Source organism: Pleurodeles waltl, chromosome 3_1 (assembly GCF_031143425.1).
Source record: "Pleurodeles waltl isolate 20211129_DDA chromosome 3_1, aPleWal1.hap1.20221129, whole genome shotgun sequence".
In the NCBI taxonomy this organism is placed as follows: domain Eukaryota; kingdom Metazoa; phylum Chordata; class Amphibia; order Caudata; family Salamandridae; genus Pleurodeles; species Pleurodeles waltl.
In genome coordinates this window covers 1,954,536,759-1,954,558,832 of record NC_090440.1, presented here as the reverse complement: position 1 = coordinate 1,954,558,832, position 22,074 = coordinate 1,954,536,759, and the positions used below count along the sequence as shown (strand labels likewise).

Here is a 22,074-nt window from a genome sequence, read left to right as displayed (position 1 = left end):
TCAGCCCCAGAAGTGCTAGGGGTTCGCAATACAACAGCTATGTTTTTTGTCCTGCACTGTTTTTGGTTAATGCTTTTTTAGAAGTCTCACATTTAGTGTGGCTTTTAAGCTACAGAATAAGCACCTCTGACATTATTTCATAAACCCCGCCCCCTGTGCTCAGCCCTGCCGCGGCTCCTCCAATCCTTGCCAAAAATGTTTTAAAGGGAGTCTCTCTTAAACACCTTTTTAGGGGGGAAGCAGAGGAAAAAAGTTTGAAAACTTCTGAGTTAGGGCATTAGGTCAAACACAGAAAAGATGATGGAAGGAACGCTTGGAATATGTCTAACCACTGACTGTCGCTTGGGGTAGCATTATAACACATCATTCTTTAGCCCACCACACCACCTCAGATTAGACCCAGCCTTAAAGTACATATACATAAAGCAAAACTGAAAGTGTGAAAATGTTCTGTAAATATGAAGGATCTTGAAATGTGATGCTAAAAATGTAGTTTGCATCCTTATCTTGATTCCTGGGAGCAGCACAAGTACAGCAAACTGAATCTGGAATGGCTGATTGGTAGTCTCAACTGGAATAGCACTGATGATGCACAGAGAAAAAAGGTGCATCCATTAGGAGCACAAATGAAACTCATATGCAGGAGAGCAGCATATTGCTTTGTCTTTTGGAAACAAAACTGGACTGTGAAAAAACTCCAGCCTTCTCAGTAAAATTCTATTTTTTACATGTATTTGCTTATGAATTAAATACAATATTTCAGAATAAATGTATTTGTTTGATGTATACGTGTTTCTGTATTTGTGAGAATTATTTTGTGGTTCAATCATACAAATTGCTTATACGGGGATCCCCTGATTTCCACTAATGACTCTCTAGGGGTCCACTGAAGTCAAAAGGTTAAGAATCGCTGACATAGACAGTGCTGTCACAAACTCTTACATTAGGAATGTGTAACCACTTACATGATAGTTGTACAACACAGCATAGTATAACTGCGAAGCATGCCAAATGTGTGACGTTGACAGCAACACTGACCGAATCGGTGCAATATAATGGCATAAAAATGTCCTGTACTTGCCTTGCCTCTCCTCAAGCATGATGCCAATCGTTGCAGGAATGGAAAACCCCCAGCATTGTCCAACATCATAACATTACTGCTGCCCAGCACAGCTTCATGGTTTACACTCTACTCTCCCAGACTTTACACACAGTGCATGACAGTGAAGTTGTCGGTTAAGACTATATGATAATTACCTTACAAATAGTGGATGATGGATCGAATGGTGGCTGACACCTCAGCTCCAATAGTCTGGTATGGAGCTCTCTCTACTTGACTGACTATACATCACTGACAATTAGGCCTGCTTAGTAAGCCTCCCTTCACCATCAGTGATGCATATTGTTTTCCATCTGGGTGCAGTATTTCTGTAAAATCAAGTCTAGTTTCTGTGGATGTTTAATGTCTTGTATACAATAAACCGGTATCTGAGATTCTGTTCCTTCCAGCCACCAACAGTAAATATGACTATTGTTCTACTTGCTCCTGGTACCTATACCCACTACCGAACTGAAGCCTGTTGTGTTAAAACGACACATTTCACTCAGTGTACTTTCACCTTAACATTCTTCAGGGCATCAGTGCAGGTCAGGATCAGCGGAATGACAATCTGACATTTCATTTCATGTTAATTTGGTCTTACATCTAAGCCTATTTGTGTTCTGATAAACCCTTGTAAACTACAACTAAATACTGTCTGTAACTGCAAATACACTAATGAATGAAATTTTCCTGTAGGAATATAGTTACATCACATACAAGATATTTCTTCTGGATACCTTGTGAGTTATGAAAGCCAATATTTGGGCCCGTTGTAAATCAGAGCGGGCCGATCTCAAGAACCTAAAGTTTGGAAATATCCACTGGGAAGTTTGGTCACCCTCAGTGTGGTGCAAGGAATTTATAAATCACTCCTGTTCAGCCAACTCATGGGCAGTTCCAAACCAAGAGCCACATAAAGACCCAATGCTGTTACCTCAGCAATCTCAAATGCCTCCCGAAGAGGGATGTCGTCACCAAAGACCTACAAGTAGAGGCAACTGTGTAAATCCTCAAACCTGACTAGGAAAAATGACTTCTTAACTCGCATTTTACCCACCAGTGTGCTTATGAACGCCATGATTTTTGTGAAATATCTTTTGCCTTTTAAAATGTTTTTTAAAATGTAATAAGTGTATTGCAACCATTTAAAATAACTGTACAATAATCACTATTCTGAGTAAAGTCTCAGTTAGATAAGGTGCCCTAATGTCTCCATGATCTGGCATATTTCAAAAGCTCAACCCTATCTTTTTTCACTATTTGACTTAAAGATTTCGGATCTAGACAAATTATTCAAACAATTAACTGACCTAAAATCTAAGGAAGGTAATGCAAACATATACTGTCATAGTATCAATTTGTTGTGCCAGAGTCACCATCAGAAAACCTGTATAAACCATGGGCCGGTCCCGAGCACTCACGTCATGTACATCCTAAGAATCCGCTAACAGGTAAAAGGAGTCACATTACATATAGGCAGAGGTATTTACTTTGCACGCATCTATGTGAAACCAATGAAGTACTGTACAATGAAAGGTGTCTGGAGAGGATAGTCATGTACATTAAGAGGAGGAATTACATCCTTCAGTTGATCAACTTCATTATGTTTACAATTGCATTTCAAATATTTACATCTCTAAGCACAAGGCGATCGAGAGGCCCGCCAAGAATCACACGAAAAATGCTGCGGCCGAGTTTGAACCCAGCGCCCCAGGTTCCAAAGTCAGCTGCTTAGCTAGTGGGGGAGCTTTGGGAAGCAACTCATTGAAGACAGTCTCTGGAGCTGATCTGATGCACGTTCTGAGCAGTCTGAGCATCCGAATTCTCACCAGGCTAAGTAAACACTCCTCTTCCACCTAAGTAGCACACTCCCTGGCATCTAGGCCATATGAATTTGCTGAAGGGGAACTGCTCTCTTCCGCTCCCTTTCATAATTATTTTTCTTTGCTTGATGACTTAACAGTAATTGACATTTTTATTTTATTTTTAGTGCAGCAGTATCTCCCAGGCTTACCTCTGACAGACTTGTCACCTACGGGACCAAAAGAAAGACAAATGACCATGTCTCCCTCATGCAGTATTATGACCAAAACCGTGGCTGATGTAACCCTCTCACAAGGTGAAAGGTCATCTAGGTCACCAGAGGCCTGACCCGCACTGTTCATTTTTAGGGTCGAGCCTGCGTTGCGTGCGCTCGCGCATGCGTATCGCAGCAAGACTCTTTTGTATTTAGAAAAGGGCTTGGAGCGCTGTCAACTTCACGTCAGTGTTTTTTATTGGTTCGTGGGCTTGCCTAATAAAATCTGCTTGCTTTCATTAGTCGAAGGCAGGCATAACTCATTCCTTTTCCGGTGGCTAGCCCTCCTCGAGCGCAGCGACCAAGTACAGAAAACATGAGAGGCTCGCTGTTTTCCATCGGGCTCGTGGACTTCTTTTTCTCTAATTTACGAGCGCGATCTTGCTTGGCAGAAGTCGAGCGCTTTACATAGTTAATTTCACTTTTTCGGGTTATGTACATAAATGCACTTTTGCCCGATAGGTGAAAAGTCGGGTTAGGAGTTTACAACGCGATCAGCTCTAACATGAGCAAACGCGAGACCCGTTGCATTGTAAATGCTTGTTGTAAATGCCACAGCCCCGATTTTGCACCATGTAGTGGGTATTGTAAAACTCACCTAAGTCCTTTTCTACTTCATTTGCATCATGATTGGGCCTGACTGAAATTTTAATTGTGGTGTTCTGGTACATGTACGTTTTGAGAACTTTGCATTAAAGCTTATTCCGAGAAATTCCTGCCACTATGCTATAACTCCATATCGCGGGGACATCTCTGATACTGAAGGACCTCCCACATTAATTCAATGTTATCCCACTCAGTCATCTCGAAGGCTGCAGACGATTAATGCGACTTCACCTGCAACGTGCCCCCATCTACTATGGTGCAAGTAAACCACCAAGAGAAGTGTCTCTCCACGGAACCCCAAATATTCACATTATCTAAGGTGCATGATACATCATGTAACAGTATGTACAGTGCTTTAAATGGGCCGGTACTGTCCGGTACTGAGTACCAGCACTTTTTTATTTTGAGAGGGAGAGTACGGCACATCTCAAGAAAAACGTAATTCTTTTAATTGGAGAGTACCAGCACTTCTCAGAACAAAACAGGTACTCTGGCACAGAGTACCTGCACTTTAATTTTTCCATTTCAAGCACTGAGTATGTAGGCTCTTTGTGCCTTATGTAGGCTCTTTGTGCCTTAAAACTTTACACCATTTTTGTTGATACGTGAAAGTTCATGAGGCAAATACTTTTCCAGTTCAGTCATCCCAATGCATCCTTATTGCACTCGGGTAAATACAACAAAGAGTGAAAATGTCTCTGATATCAGCTTATGAAATGCCTTTTGGATGAAACAACTGATCTTTGAATGATAATACATTTTCATTAATACCCTAGGTTCTTTCTCTGGCTGAAAAAACAAGCTCCTTTAATGACTTGAGAAATCAGTCAACAGTGCTCAGTCTTAGAGCCCATGGCTTCATCATCACTCCACCTAAGATAAGGACTGAGTGCGCCCTGACCGAAGCCTTTGTGATTTCACCTATAGAAACAGGCGTCCATCACATATCCAGAACAGCCAGATCCATGTGAGGTGCTCAGTACATCCACAAAAGATACATTCGCATTCAATGAGTGTAAGTGGGACAGATTTACATAGTCAGTGGTTCCCTAGTATCAATCGTGGATCAGGTAGTCGTGGATGCATCTGGTATTTGATGGCCGGGATACTCTCCAGCCATGATGCAGCCCTCAAACAGGGATAAGAGCCACGTGGCTTGCGTCTGATAGGATAAAGAAGGTGGATCCGGTCTGGTCTTTTTCGATTTCTTTTGTGCAATACCCTGAACTATGAAATTTTGAAGAAACTCATCTGCAACCACTCGTGAGTTTTCACTTCTTCCCAGAGGATTGCAAATCTAAAGTAGCGAAAGGGGAATGCAGCATGGTGCTTTACATGTCTGTTTAGTGATGAAAAATGACACTTGCCAGAGTCAAACAAAATGTTGCGTTTTTGTTCCTTTTTTAGTAAATAAACTTTTTTTTTTTTAAGAAAAAAGTGCAATTTACATGTCAAGTACCATAGTCACTAAGGCGCCTCCATAAAGGCATACAACAAGAAATAGCAAACTGTGATGTGATGAACTGCCAGGCAAGTGACCAAAAGAGGCGAATCCTTGCAGTGAGTTTGCACATTCAGGTCATTCCACACAGTTGAACCCCATGCTTCCCTGCTCACCAATACGAGAATGCCTCCATTCAGCAGTACATCTGGAGGCAGTAGTGAATCACCATACTCCGGTCTGATCATGTCCTGTCTGTAAACATTTCAGCCAAGCCCAGCTCGGCTTTTATTTTGTTATGAAACAGGCCAAGTCCCCACTAAGTGAACTTATCAGAGATCCTGAACGTTCTGGGACTGATTTCGTGGTCTAAGGCTGCCCTTCCAAGAGCTGGGTCAAATTATATAGGGAAATATGTGGCATTTATTTTATGTGCAGATAAATGCGCATATGTGCTAACATCTTCATAGCATGGACCCTGACAGGAAGCAGTACTCCATTCTCGGAAGGGAATGCAACTTGTGGAATCAAATATTTCAGAAAATTCAGAGCGGCAAGGCACACTGATATTTTTGAGACTAACACATTCTGTGTCACCCCTTCCTGAACCATGTAGTCAGTCCCATTTGGTTTGATATGTGTGGGCTTAGTGATTAATACTTTGAACTATTTTTAAATGTAATGTTCAGTTTGCAGACACAGAAAGAGGTCATTAACCAAGCCCCAAAAGGCAACAGCACCAGTTTAATTCATTACTAACCCCAAGATTCTGAATACACATATTCGCTCAGGTTGGTTTTGTGTTTGATCATAAGGAATCAAGAGTCGATAGCATGTTGTGCTTATCAAATTACGTAATTGTCTCTCCCTCCCAACCAGCATTCACAGCTGCATTACAATACTAACTCCTCAAGTGCGACATCCACCAACAGTGAGACACATCATCTGCACCTTTACTTCTGGCTCATGATAGCCCCTTTTTAGGGTCGAGCGCACAAGCGTTCTAAGCCTGCTGTAATCTCTCTGTGGGCTTTTAACCATGCCCACTGCACGCCCATCAGTTTCATTGGTCCGTGGGCTTGCTTTTTAAAAATCACTTGATTTCATTTGTGAAAGGCATGCATCCGGCATGCCTTTTCCGGTGTTTAGCCCTCCTCAAGTGCACCGCCCAACTACTGAAATCATACGAGGCTCCATGTTTTCTGCATGGCTTCTGGACTACTTTTTTTTTTTTTTTCCTACACAGCGCGATCTCGCTGGGCAGTAGTCGAGCACTTTGCATGACATCGACCCTACTACATGGATAATTGCATAACTGCAGATACGTTTCACTGCGAGCAAACTTCTATTCCCTTTTGTGTGCTTCTTCACACTCACGCTCATGGCATGGCGCTTTAAATCAGCTTGCTTATGTACAACTGTATTACTTTTCATTTTCAACTTATGTGGCAAGAAAAGTCTGGTTAGGACATTGCTAATATCTCTAAGTTGAGCAAATGCGAGACCCATTACATTGCAAATGCTTGTTAAGTCTTGTCTATGATAGCTTTTATCTCTCTGTAGGCAAAATCCTCTTGTGAAACATATCAAGAACTTACAGTGGGCATAGAACTCACTCGCTCCTTGTGGATAATAGGTTGACTTTGTCACTCATTTCCTTACTTCTTGGTTCACCTTCCTTTGCTTGTGTTTGTCCCTTCACTAGAGCATAGCCTCTTTACCATCCTTTTGATGGGATGCCTTGTATACTTCCACTACTCACTTCTTGGGATCTATTTTTTGCCTTTTCTGTTAGGCTCTCCATTAAGCTGCATGTGTTTTCTATCTTTCCTTAGTTTGCTTCTCCTTTCCACCCAAGCTCAGGGATGCTCTCTCCCACTTATGCTGCTCTTCCTGTGATTCTCTACTTGCCACTTCCCTGTGCTACGAGTCACTCTCGACTTCTTGTGCAGCTTTTCCCCTCCTTTATCCTTTCTTTCCATATTAAGCTGGTTTATACCCTGCTGCTCCTCTGATGTCCCCCCCAGTCCTCACAGTCCTTTATTTTTTTTTCTTTCTTGGAGTGCCCAACAGCTCCCATTTGCTGATGGGCTTCTATGCTGAAATGTTCTGTAGCACAACAGAAAATTAACTTTTTTATTTGCTGCACCAAGTGGCATTCTCTATCGCAATATGCAAATAAACACAAAAATAACATAAAATGATGCCCGTGTCATTCAGAAGGTGCAAACTGCATGGTGACACTTGCACATATGTCCGCATGTATGTGCCTAATGAATGATAAAGGCCTCTACAGTGTTATGATACGTACATGTTTTCCATGGCACCTTTTTGTTTTTTTTTGTCGTTGCTGGACAGCATTTTCAAAAAGCACTGGCAAAGCCAATAGGTCCCAAACAAGAGACTTATTGACTTTGCAGAGGCTAAGTATCATGTGCCTTTGCACCGGTCTGCTGGGGTCTCTAGATATCCCTTACATTTACTTCTCCTCTCAGATCAAACTTGAGCCACCTTTAACAGCTGTAAATATGTACAATGCTTTGATTTACACTGTTAGAGACATTCATTTAATTAATCATCAAAAAAGCACTCTCACATATTACTCGGGTATTCTCCTAAATAACAAAGCTCTCTATTTACTTTGACCCATTGCTATGTTAAGTGTTTCTCTCTGGTATACCCCATGCCTAGGTCTCAAATAAATAAAAAATACATTAATCTAGATTCCATTTCAAGTGTTTTTAAAAGAAGTCGCAAATACAAATTGATTGTCTTGTGAACACTACTATATCACCGTCATGAAATGTAACTGGAGACTGTGGTGTGGGTTTTAAGTGAGAAGAGTAATCCTTTGCGAGTCTGTCTTCATAAATTCCAGTTTCTCTCCAGTGTTCAAGTTCATTAGCCTAGTTAAAAATGTTGATGCGTTTCGATCCAACCGTATTAGGGGGCTCCTCAGGACAAGAAACGCTTAGGCTAGTCTGCCTAGTGCAGGTTTCTGCAAAGTCCGTCCTGGAGAGCTGTGCCATGCCAGGTTTTTTAGCATATCCACATTTAGAAAAAAGATGTTTCAGAAATCTACATTTTTCTAAATGTGGATATGCTAAAAATCTGGCATGGACCCGGCTCTCCAGGACCAACTTTGCAGAACCCTGTGGGTAGTCAACTGGAAGACCTAATGATAAATCCTTGTCAGGGTGTGTCTGGATTTCAAATTGATTGGCCTCAGATTATCGCAGTGCATGTGGCTGGTAAGTATCATATTTCATTTTTTATTTTTATTTAAAGAGTTTTATATAACGCTGGCAAGACCCTAGAGTATTAGAATGCTTTACAACATCACAAGGCATAAACAGTCATTTAGTCTAATTGTAGTGTTGAGAGTCCAATTATTATCAGTTAATAACAATACAGTACAAATGTGGTTGAGTGTTGAGTCAATGTAAAAAACTTTGGGCAATATCTGAATATAACGTGGTAGTATTCCAATGTACGTTAGAATTTATATCCTGGAGGGTTTAGGTGCTGATTTAAGAGGAATTCTTTTGTTTCTTGAAGCTCACAAATGAGGGGTTAGTTCTGATATGTATTGTGAGAGAGTTCCAGATTTTGGGTGCGTTGCCCGAGAAAGCCAGAGAAAGAGCGAGAGAGGGCTTTTTATTTATATTTTTAGGGAGGATGAGAAGAAGTGTGTTGGAGCTTCTAAGATTTCTTATTTGGCCTCTTGTGACTTTAGATGCAAGGTAGTCTGGGGTTTACCAGTGTGTACAGAGTTGTGGGTGAGACCAACAGTTTTGCAGCAGCACAGTGTTTCAACTGGTAGCCACTTCAGCTTTCTCAGAGAGGGGGAGATGTAATCATATCTCTTAGCTCTGGAGACCATCTTGCTGCTGGATTTAGAGTGGCACTCAGGGGAGGCTAGGTATATTTTCAGTGCGCCTGTGAGGGTGGCATGCCCGTAGATTGTCTGAATAGAACCAGTCAGTACTTGTGTGGTGATTTTTAGGTCATTTGGTAGGAGGAGAGGCTTAATTTTGTTGAGGACTTTTAGGTTATAGAAGGCTACCTTCACTGTAGACCATATGTGTGTGTGCTCATTTTCAAACTTAAGTCCATGGTGATCCCCGAGATTTAGTGGAGTCTTCCAGTCAGGTCTCCATGTAGCTGTTGAAGAGTGTCGGCGAGAGGACTGATCTTTGGGGGATTCCTTTGGTGATGGCAGAAATATCAGACATCGAGTTGTTTATTTTTACTAGTTGGGAGCGGGTGTGCACAAATGAGGTGAACCACTGCAAAACTGTGCCATCTGCTCAAATTCGTTGTTGTAGTCCAAGAGTATCTTATGGTCGACCGTGTCAAAGGCCGCTGATAGGTCTAGAAGGATGAGTAGGCAGCATCTGTTTGTGTCTTGGGATGTGTGTATTTTGTCTACTATATTCAGTACTGCCATTTCTATGCTGCATCCCTTCCTTGAACAGGACTGGTGTGAGTCAAGTAGGTTATTGGTGTCAATGTGTTGGTTGAGTTTGGAGGGAACACATTTCTTGATAATTTTTCCCAGGAAGGGAGGGTTAGAGATGGGCCTGAAGTTGATGAGGTCCTCCGGGTCTGCGCCTGTTTTTTTAATATTTTTTTTTTTTTTGCGGGGGTGGGACTTGGCCCAGTTTGAGGTAGTCAGGCATAGTCCCTTTGCTCAAGGAGCTGTTTTTTGCCTTGGTCTATAAAGGGGTTAAGGCGTGGTTGAGGCTTTTTGCCAGGGAGGATAGGAGTGGGTCTACGTAGAAGGAGGATAGCTCGGCTCTTGCAATCACCGTTGATATGTCCGCCTCTGTCACAGTGTTGAATGCCTTTCAACTCTTTGGTGCTATGGAGGCCCTTGAGCACTGGTTGAGTCCAGTAGTCATTGGAGGAGAGGCCTCTGTTGTGGGGATAGAGGAGCGTGCTGAGGTTGTATTTACCTCTGTTGTGGGGGAAGAGTTGTGAGTGGAGGTCCGCATGTGATGGTCCAGGGAGGATTCAATCTTTGTGATTCAGTCCTTGAATAATTTAGCAAAATTGTTGCAGTCTTCCTTTTCGACAGAGCGAGCATCTTTGGTAGGTTCGGCAGGTTGTTGTTTGATGATGTTTGGGGCGGTTTCTTGCTTTGTCTAGTGCATTACGTAAGAAGGTGGCTTTTTCTTTTAGATGCAATTTTTGTATTTCCTGCATCCTCTTCTGAGCTGGAAAAGGTGGATTGTAGATGGGTTAGCCCTCCAGAGTATTTCAGCAGCTCTAACTTGTCTTCTTTCCAAGTTGAGGTTTTTGTTAAACCAGGATCTTGAGGGAGTGGTCTTCAAGGGCTTCACATTTTTTTCAGAAAGCTTAAAAACCGCAGCAGCGTTTAAGAGTGAATCAGCCCATTGGTCTAATTAACTGAAGTAACCATAACTTGTGCCCTTTTCATGCACAGCTTATGACATCCCATATTACAACACTCATGACATGTTCTATGATATTGTTATTAATAACATCACTGATCACAAGTGAAAAAATGCCATTGATGACAACACTGTGTATGGTAAGGGTGCGAGTTATAGTAACGTCTGTTAACTATAATTGGTGAATGTCAGTGAATTTTTTTTCTTTAAAAAGGTTATGTTTTAACTGTCATTTCCTCTACCTATAACGCCACTTTAACATTTGTTTTTTTCAATGAATATATGTACATCCACATGTCACTATGTGTGTACTGATATATGCTACAATCAAGTATGGAGGGCATTTTTATTGACCGAAAGTGCTTTTTAGCCTCAATTGTGCTTGCCAAGTTTCTTGGCACTAGTAGGCCCAGAAGCCACTTTACTCAGAGTAGTACATTTGGACATTTCTGCAAAGTGTAACTGCGTTTTTAGTGTTGACAACTGGAAGGAGAATAATGAACTCAAAATAGTATTCAGGAATACCTTCTCCTCAAGAATGTCTTGTGCTTCCTCCAGGAGAAGATCCTGCCATCTTCTCATTAGATGAGTATTTGCTGAAATAACAGGTTTCTGGTACGTGATTAGGATACATAGACTTGATTTGAGAGAAAACATGTATAACCCTCCAAAATTTAATGTGCTGTAACATTAGGCTTTAACTGACAGTTTTCTAGTGAGAGCTCTGGTCAGTTGAAAGGACAATTATCGTTTCATTATTTGCTATGTTGCTTGCTATATTTCCATTAAACGCATTTTAGACGGAAGGGTTTTCCGGTGTGATGTGTTTTATTTATAACAATGTATAGCAGAAATGCATCATCACACATGCCCATGTATGCTTGATGATGCGATGACTGCTGCATGCATCACTACTGATGCACACATGTGTGATGATGCTGAAGTCATTCTGTATTTTGTTTTAATTTACTGTTTCAATATGGTGGATCCCCTCTAGTAGTGGTAATATAAAAATCAAAAGCACCTTTTTGTTTTTCAAGACAGGAGCGGTGCAGTAGCAAGTTACAGCTACCAGGCCCTCCAAAAAAGTGAAATCAGCAACACGGGAAGGGAGCGAGGGAGTATCAGTGAAAAGGGTGGGGTGAGGGGAGCAAGTGCCAATGAGCACCAGAAGTAACGCGGTGAGGTGGAGTGAGTGGAGAGGTACATTAATTTCTTTTAAATCAACATGATGGCAAGGGTTGCAGTAAGCAATGAGCAAGCTGTGTGGAGCAACAAGAAGATCACAGATTTGAGTGGGGATGCAGCACATGAGAAAGCAAGAAAACACATTCACCCCAATAGAATGCTGAATGAAAAAATAAAAAGTAGTTTCCTGAATGCAAGCATTGGAAGGACACAATTATCCAATCAAAAGAACGGTAAAGAGACTATATTTTAGTACAGGGGGCGACACAACAACGAGGAAGGAAAACCATCAAATAAAAAGCAAGCAGAATTGACTGACAAGAAGGCCAACCAATCATAAGCAACAGGAGTCCGCAAAGCCTATTGTGCGTATTAGTATTGTCCATAACTGGATTCTGGCCACAGACAGTGAAAAGCTGTCCACAGGTCAGACCTAAAATGTGGTCTATAATGTGCCATTCTACCCCATTTAAAAGTAGTTCTCAATTATTTTACTCATGACCACAATCGTCATCACAGAGGCCCCATCCTCAAGTCCTACCAGCAAGATAGGGTCATTTTTGTGCTGAACATGTAGAATTTTTAATAAGTCTGCATTTTAGGCTGAATAATAAAATGACTATTACTTTGCATATTTTATAGGGTTTGGTATATGAGTAATGAGTGTCTCATATAAAATATGATAGAGGGAATTTTGCAATATGCACACTTAATTGAGGGAGCGGTGCAATTTATGTATCACCTAACTCTTATTAACAGAGTCCAATCGTGGCCACTGAGACGCCAGGACTCAGTCATTTCTTAGAAGAGTACTTTTTCTTTAAGATCTTTATGACATCTTAGATGGTCAGATGGATTTCTATGGTCACATATTTCTGTGGCCTTGGTAATAAAAGTGTCCGCCACAGTGTCTTTTGAGCCTAATGGCTGAAGGCTACACTAAGAACTGATGTGACCCTAATAGAATGTTGGGGAGGGACTGGATAGAAAGGTAAAAGTATTCATCATCAACCAATGTCTGCCAACCACCCCAGTTCATTGTTAAACCACAAACATTTCCCAATGTTACCATCTACCACTTTCCAACAACCACCATCCTCTAATCAGTAATATCCAACTGTTTTCTATGTAAACTACTGTCCGCTCAGCATCAAGCACCTTCTTTTTACTGACAGGCAATGTTAAACACTCCCTATCCAATCAGCTCCAGTCAACAACTTGGCCCATAAAAGACCCATTATTCCAGATCAAGCATATAGTTTCTAAACAGAAATCTTTTTGTAGAATTTACATTGCACTCAATATTGCCTGTATTAGCAGAGATGAACATACTATGAATGTACTTCAAAGACAGTTTTTTAATTCCAGCAGAGTGTGTGTTCTCACCCGCCTAACCCCACAGCTGTCTTCTTCAGTTTGGCACATAGGAGGAGGTCAGTGAAAAGGAAGACGTGCCGCAACTTTCGCGAATTTTCTGACAGCTCCACCAGGAAGCCATCTTTCACGAGCTGTCGCACCTAAAATGTAAAGACACCTTGTGAAGACTGTGCTATAAAAAAAAAAGAGGGAGGGAAAGAAAACAGGAGACTGGGAAGGCTTACAGAGAAGAGTGAACACAAGAGGGCAAGGTGCCATAGAGCAAACGTAAGCAATACTGGCTATCACCTTGTGATGTGGTGGATACAAAAGGCAGCCCAACCCTGGGGTTAAAAAAACAAAACAAAAACAGAACCATAGTCTCTAAGCTTGCCGCATCTAAACAAAGATGTTAGGTTGTAGGAGAGGATGGGAAATAAATCTAAGATAGCTAAAGAAATCTTTTACAATGACCTCTTTTTATGGACCTGATAAGCAACATTACTAAGTTGGGATAGGACTGCAGCGAAAATGCTTAGCAAAACCACTTCTGACCAACAAAACTTTCACAACAATACCAAAGACTGGACTTTATACCACAGTTGTGTAAATGTACATTATGCTTGTCTTTTATTTGGCACATCTTTATGCATATCTCAAGCCATCTAATGTTAAGTTGCACGCTCACGGACCAGCTCTTAATCTCAACATACATTTTTAACCCAGCCATGAGCACAGAAATGTAACTACACCAGCAGTAAAGAGAGGAAATGTAATAAATGTAGTTTCAATTCAACTTTGCATACACTACCATAGGATAAACATGTAATTCATTACTCAACCAGATGACTTTCATTTGCTCAACTCATTTTTAATGTTTAGAATATCAGAGCAAAGGTTTTCCATCACCTGTTTTTCACCTCCTTGATTTTTACTTGGATGATCTTTGATAACTCTGGCATGTTCTCTATAATTATTACAGGTTTCTTAAGCTCAGGGGGTAAGGGAATGTTTTTAATTTTTGGAAGCACTCCTTTCTTATCCTTTTCATATCATGCAATGCTGTGTTCTGGTTGGGACTGTTCATTCACTGAGATGGTGTCTCAATCACACCTTATTAGCTATAGAGCTGCTAGCCTTGTCCTGGCTTCAAAGAGTTATGGAGCAGACCATGGTGAGATTTTGTACGAAAGGGGATCTCTTCTCTGGACCATTTATAATAAACTATCCACAGCAACTAATCAATATTAACTAGAGTGAAACCTTGTCTGCCAGAAGGACCACTTTACTTAGTGGGTGCTAATCTCTTGGTTGCATGCGTTTCCCTGGCTTGTGATTGAGTTAAGAGCCTCTTTTGCATACTATGCACCATTGGGCCACATATGTGAATTCTATCTGCTGAATGCAAGAGCTGTATACGCTAAATGTTAGGGAGTGCTGCTTGGAAAAGATGCATCATATGCCTTTGCTATTTGCTACATGTCACTTTCCTCTGCGGTGATTCAAAGAACATCTCCCCCTTTACTGAGTGTTTTCAGCAAGGTGTGTGCTTTAGTGTTTAGGAAATGAAGCACTCTTTCAATGACTACTAAATTTCAAATTCCTACAGAAAGATCACTGAAGTATGTGTCGTGAAACATTTGGAGATACAGCATTGTAACAACAAGAGGAACTCGGAAGCCAAATGTTATAAACTTAATGACATTGAAGAATGTCCTCTGAAAAATGCTTGTAACAAGATCAGAAACAAAGAAATCATGTAATCCTTTACTGACTTAAGGCACATCTCTTGCAAACTCAAAGCGGGGTGCTGGATAGGGATCTCCAAGTACAGCCATGTAGTCATGAAATGCACACCAAGTTTGATATCTACCTTTCAGCAGAGCACATTTCTGGTACAGCTCATGGGACAGATGGAACAAAATTTCAGACATTCTTTTCAAAGTAAGGGGTGCCACCATGTAAAAAGATGAAGATTTGACAGGTGCTTAGGTGAACAACTCTAGCACGTTAAAACAGACTATCTCTATTTGAGCTAACAACTAAATACAGGGCCCTACCTAAGGAATTAACCTTTGATTAAGGTGAACTGCATTTATATACTAACCTACACCAGTCTAGTGGCTTTCTACGTGCCACCTTTCCCAATTGAAAATGCATGTAAGTTCATTTGAAGATTGATAAGCTATTTTAAGATTATGTTATGCATGAACCAAGTCCTAAAAACAGCACAGTGTTGCCCAAATGAGCAGGCCAAAACCAACTTCTTCTCTCCCTAAAATGCTCTCCTATCCCACACTGTGCATAATCCATTGAGAAACTTCAAATAATCAACTTGATCTTTAAGTAGTGTCAGATCCTTGCTGAAATGGTTGGCAGAGGGTTGCTATAGTTCAAATACTTTCTGATGTTAGAAGACCTCATCAGATGAAATGCTGATATGTACCTCACTCTGCCCCTCACTTTGGCTTTTCGGTGGATAGCCCCCATTCTCATTTCTTACCTCTCCCCTGGGTGTTGTTACAGGTGTCCGCTTGTCATCAATGTTCTCGTTAATGCTGGAGAGAAAGTTCTGGGATATCCGAAGGGCATCCTGGAGCAAGGGGTAGTCCGGATGATCCGAAGGTGTATGTTTCAGGAGGTCCTGAAATGGAGCAAAAGCACATCAATGTTTACAAAGTTCAGTTCAAGGCACAAACAACGTTTAGCCACATGCCTTTGCTTAATACCACCCTTCCAATGCAGTACAGAAGGTTATTTGGCCCATCAGTTTGGGAAATATTAACAAACTCTTTTCACAAAAGTGATTCACCTTGAATTGCAGTGTGTATAGTTATTCTAAAACAGAGCCCTCTCATAACGCACTCCATACTCTACTTCCAATGTACAATTACAGGACTGGGTCTTGACTCCTCACTGTCGAAATAGGGCTCTCTTATTTGCTTTAATCCTTGCACTTGTGATGCCTAAATTACACTTGGTGTCTGTGTTAGCTCATAGGCACATACACACACTGAGCTTTCTCTGTGAACTCCCAAGAAGACTACTCATTGAGCCTATTCTGATCTAGAGGTTGCAACTAGGTCTGTGTAGAAATTAGTAGTTACCAGGTTGCTTTCGGATCTGTGCAGAAACCACAAACTCCACTAAGCTATTTTAGCTCATTAATTACAACTTGTTTTCCTCTGCTTGTGACTGACTTCAGCCTATGCCTATCCTTATCCGACAGGAATATCACATAGGAATATGTTCAGTAACCCCACCAGCGATGTACCACAGATTTCCACTATTGAGAATTGACACACCTCTGTCATTGCACCTTTTTTTCTGGAAAAAACATTCTCCTATCTAAATAAAACCTACTAACACTCCGAAACGTTATGTAAGTGTACCTTGTTTTTGACTTGCGGAAGCTACTGCTATTTGAGGGCACAGTGTCTGTTAATATCTTTACATCCGTTTCTGCTGTACTACAGTTATTCTCTGCGGAGCCTTGCATGGAGCTCTATGGACATCCCACACTATTCCAGCACCTGACCACACAGTGATCTCTACTAATCTTGCACAATCAAGGCTTTCAGCACCACCTGCTATTCCAGATCAGGGGCTCAATTACCTACTAGTGATTTAATAATGGACTGAACCACTTGAGTTGGTCATATCAGTACCAAACTCTTCTGAGATCAATTGTTAGGTCTCACTGAAGGAAGTTTTAGCAATGAGAAGGCCAAAATAGGAACTGGAAAATGTATATACAAAGGATATAGCAGCCCATGCATAGAAAAGTGCCACTGCACTCTATGGCACTCCACTCTACACAACTGCACTCTATGTCATTTTACTCTGCACCACTCCAGGCCACTGTATTTAACACTAATGCACACTATGCCACTCTACATACCTCCACACCATGACAGTCTATTCTGCAACACTGCGCACACTGCCACTGAACTCTGTCAATGCCACTCTACGTCAATGCACTCTACACTGTTCTAATCTACTGAGCACCACTGCACTCCATAACGCTGCAGTCTATTCCTTTCTACTCTATACCAGTGCACTCCACCACTCTCTACTATGCACCACTGGACACTTGGCCACTGCATTCTACAACCCTGAACTCTCCGCCAGCGCCCTCTGCCACTGCCCATTGCACTCTACCCTGCACCACTCAACTCTACAGCAATGCACCCTACGCCACTCTAATCTGTATGGCACCACTGCTCCCACGTCACCACTGCTCCCACGTCACTGCAATCCATGCCACTGCACTTTACACATCTGCACTTTACCCTGCACCACTCCATGCCACTTCACTACTCTGAAACAGTCTATTCTGCGCCACTGCACTCTATGCCACTACAGTCTACTATGCACCACCCTACTCTACGCCAAAGGACTCTACACAACTTTACTCAAAACCAACGCACTCTACACCAATCTACTCTGCATCACTGTACTGTATGCCATTTCACTCTAGTCCACTCGACAACACTCCATTCTAGAACACTCAACTCCACAATACTACAGTCTGTGATGCTCTACGCCATTTAACTTCACTCCACTCTATGCCACTCCACTCTACAATACTGTACAATGCTCTATGCAACTCCCTCTTCACCACTCTATGCCACTTTACTCCACTCTATTCTATGACACATTACTTCACACTACTCCACTGATCCACTCTATGCCTCTCCACTTTACAATACTTTACTCCACTTTATGCCATTCCACTCTCCTACGCTACTCCACCCTTTGCCACTCCAATTTATGACAACCTACTCTTCTCTGCATCACTCTACTATATAACGCTCTACTCCACTCTATACAACACCCTCTACACGACACTATGTCACTCCACAATGTTCTACTCCAGTCAGCTCTACTAAACTCTATGCCCTTCCACTCTAAGACATTCTACTCCCTCCATGACACTCCACAAAACTCCACTGTAAGCCACTCCACACCAGTATACTCCATACCACTCAACTCTAATCTAAGCTGCTCCACGACTCTCTACACCGCTCCATAATACCCCAACGTACTCCACTTTATGACACCCAATTCCACTCTCCTTTACCCCACTAACATTAAGCAATGCTGAACAGCAGTCACACTGTGGTACAACATGGCTAAAATATCTTGGCAAAGCCAATAACTCTTGCAGAGGTGAGACCTATCGGCTTTGCCAATGCTTTTTTCCAAAGAGGATAACGAGGCAACATATCTCATTTTCAGTCTGGTCTTGGGAACCAAATTACTGCAAAAAAACCATAAAGCCAAGGACTGTCTGGACACTCCAACCTGTCATTTTGGTCTTAGTCAATAGTGGAATACTAACTCCTTTATTTCACCTCTTTCCAGAGAGGGATAGAATACACCTCTGAGCAAGTCCCGTATGGCACCAATGAACTGAACTCTGGTACAGGGTACTGGATTTGTACTGGTTGATATCAAGGTGTACTCCGTAAAGACCAGTGGACGTTTTGAGGCATCCAGGTGACGGTCAGTACAGACTCTTTGGAAGTTAGAAGCAGTGGCGGAATTAAGAGTTTTGGAGTTGAGTGAAGACTAAATGGAAGACTTCTATTGGAACTGGAGCACCCTCATTTAATACAACTTATAACTATGACGTGTTTTGGAGGAAAGTAAGCATTTTGGAGGTCAAATTGGCATATCCAGTTCTCTGTGTTTACAGATACCAAAAGATGCACCAGAGGTACCTTTAATTCTTGTGTTTTCAGTATTTGCGGCACTCGTTGCCCTTCTGATAGTCAGGGGCCAATTCATTTTTGTTTTAAGACGACACTAGCGTTGAGAGAGAACCTGTTTGAATTGTCTTAAGTAGACAAGTCTCATGGGTGAGTTGTATCTACTGATGAGGCTTGGCACTCTATCCAACAGGGGCATATGCTTGTTGATGGACAAGTAACTAGAATTTTCTCCAAGAGTCTTCTTAATGGAATCTTAGGAAACCGTTTCAACTGTTTGTTGAATGTTGTTGGGAGTAGGTTCTATAGTTGAAACTGTGTCATAAACCAATAACCCAACACAGCCAAACAGGTTCTCGACATCATGGTTGGCATGGCAGCATCTGTAATGCCTTTATCCATAATGGACACAGAACCACAGTTTGGCACAGGGGTGTGGTCTGAAGGATATAGCAGAGGCAGAAAACGTGTTATTTCTACAGCTTATGCATCAGACAGAGGAACACCCACCTCAGGACCCTACACCACCAAATGAGTAGGGAAAGAACCCTGCAAAGTGTCAGGATTAACCTCTGGTGAAGAGATTTGGTCACAGACTTATCGACCTTCGAGAGGAATTTGACTGAATACAGATCAACTTCAGGATGCTCTGTGCATTTTAGTAATAAAATAATCTTCTAATATCAGGGCCCCAAATTAGTTCTCCTGTACTTTACCACCAAGGGGTACTTACAGGTAGTAGATCCCAGAAGAAGAGCCTTCTAAACTGGTGCCTGAGGCTTCAAAAACTCTGAAACAATACTCCCTCAGGTGTAAAGAAAATACCATTTGGCGATATCACTTGTGATACTGAAACATTCACTTAAATGAGATAGGGGGTCATTCTTAGAAGTGGGCTGAAACCAGCTTCTCTGAGACAATTGGTCATTTTGATGCTAGAGTATGCAGAAACTCACCAGGAGGCTCGATGGTGAGCTTTATAGCATATGGCATTAGGCCACAAAAAACTACACACAAATCAGTCAAATGCAGAGTGAACAGAAAACTGAGAAGGCAATTTGTGCACACCCCTGACGAGTGGACAAAAACAGAAACAGGAAGGGAATACATTATTACTAACGAGCAGGGAACTGGGCCCATATTAGAGAAGCCTTTCCTGCCAAGACAACGACAGCAAACAATTTCTAAGGAGAGCGAGCAAGTGAACGCAGTACTTACAGAACCCCACACTTGCTCACCAAACTACTACTCTATTTTGAGATGACAGGGTACTCCACTCCATTTGCCTTTTTTAACCATCACAATCCTAAATTCATTTTACTGCACTCAAATACAAAAGGACCACCCTCTGCCACACGCAATATGTTTGTGGGCACAAGGTGAAGGGATATGCAGAGCAAAGAGTTCAGAGGATATGTTAAAAATGCACAAATTTAATGCCACTGAGTAATAGTTATCTTGGGTCAAAGAGAATAAACGAAAAAATGGGTGACAATATTAGAAATTACACAGTGAAACATCAGTTGAAAACTAAAATGCAATACAAATGGTAAAGATACAGTTACGTGCTATCACAGTGGGTGTTATTTAAACCGAAGCAACATGGGAAACATATCTACAGCCTTATATTTCCTCGTATCCTCTTGATAAGCAACACTACACTGACTGGTCGGTTTCCATAGTCAACAGAAAATGATGACTTCCTTGGTTGGTGACTTCCAGCCAAGAAGGGTGAGTTAAATGTGAGACGGACTACATGGTAAGAACAAAGTGCTGTCTTTACGCATTCCATCTTCCGCCAAATGCGCCTCCAACTACCTCACCCTACAGGTCGCCCAAAAATTGTCACTTCTGCCCAGTAAACTACAGCTTAAGAAAATTGGATTCTTCAGCATCACATGGAAAATTTAGATACTGAGCAAAGGAGCATTTCAAATGACTAATGCCAATGCCATCAGGAAACGTAGCCGCCGAGAGATATCAGGAAAATAAGTGTAAAGAGCCCCGTGTTATCAGGTTAAGGTTTTGAAGGGATCCATCACTATCAATAAAAAAGATGGAAAGAGTCTCAGGCTTATAGGAAATGGACAAGTGTTGTGGCATTAGGATTGAATGCAGAAAGCGTCCAGTGCCACCAGGAAAAAGGGCGAAGGTGTCCAGTGCTTTCTCATAAAGGGTGGAAGGTCTCCAGTGCTTTCTGGGTAAAAGGTGGAAGGACTCCAGTGCTTTTATGAAACTGGATGGAAAGGAGTGCAGAGTCATCAGGAAAATTGGAAGTGCTATCAGAAGGAGGGAACAAAGGAGTCCAATGCTTACTGGAAATTGGACGGAAGGAGTCTAGAGTCATCAGGAAGAGCATCAGAAGAAGTCCAGGCCTACAGAGAAAAGGGGTGGAAGGAGTCAAGTTCTGTCTGAAAAGGGACTATCAGAGTTCAAAACTATCTGGAAAATCAGCATAATAGGTCTTGTTCTTTTACAACTATCAGGGTAAATGATGTGAAGAGCCCACTGATGTTAGAAAAAACTGTTTGATGGGTTCAACGTTAGCAACAAAAGGAGCAGCAGAAGTCTATGGCTATGAGGGAAAGCGAGAGATGTAAAATGGCAGAAGGGCTATAATGAAGCATGATGCTACAGTAGCAAACAAGGCAGTGAAAGTCAAACTAGAGAGCAAAACCTTCACAAGAACCTTGGGACCTACTGTGACCTGCTGCAGCCAATGTGTAGCAGTATGAAACCGATCAACTGGCACGAGCTGCAGCGACTGTGGCACTAGTATGTGCTTGTAGCAGCCCTGTTCAGGCCTTCGTAGTATTACCACCCACACAACCAAATGTCAATCAACTGGGACTGGCGTGTTAATAGAAAGACCACTGATTCCTAGAAGGCAGCAACAAGCCTCCTGCTGCCCACATTCAAGTCAGACGGTGAGTGAGTCTGAGAGGATGAGGAAGGCAGCATGTCCGACCCGTCTCATCCAGGGTGGCGTTTCTTGCTGCTTCTGGGGCTGTAGCAGTGATACTGAGCAGGGCAGAAGTTTTCACCACCGAAACAGTCACTGTTCCGAATTTTACATCACAGAGTTAGGCTGTCAAGTATCTGGCTTTGATCCTCGGTCCCCTTCGAGGGGTGGCCTGTGTGACACTACACAGGACTCAATCGGGGGAGGACTG

The 22,074-nt window shown here is 42.0% G+C and overlaps 1 protein-coding gene across 5 annotated transcripts in view; it reads right to left on the bottom strand.

The window, feature by feature from the left end:
• ABR (ABR activator of RhoGEF and GTPase) overlaps positions 1 to 22,074 on the bottom strand; it is an 826,710-nt gene that overhangs the window by 213,188 nt on the left and 591,448 nt on the right. For all 5 annotated transcript variants that reach the window (XM_069226275.1, XM_069226276.1, XM_069226277.1 and 2 more), the window contains 2 exons: positions 15,691 to 15,831; positions 13,218 to 13,348 (listed from right to left, as the gene is read on the bottom strand). In XM_069226275.1, coding sequence (XP_069082376.1) covers positions 13,218 to 13,348; positions 15,691 to 15,831 — 272 coding nt within the window. The remainder of the gene's footprint in view (positions 1 to 13,217; positions 13,349 to 15,690; positions 15,832 to 22,074) is intronic.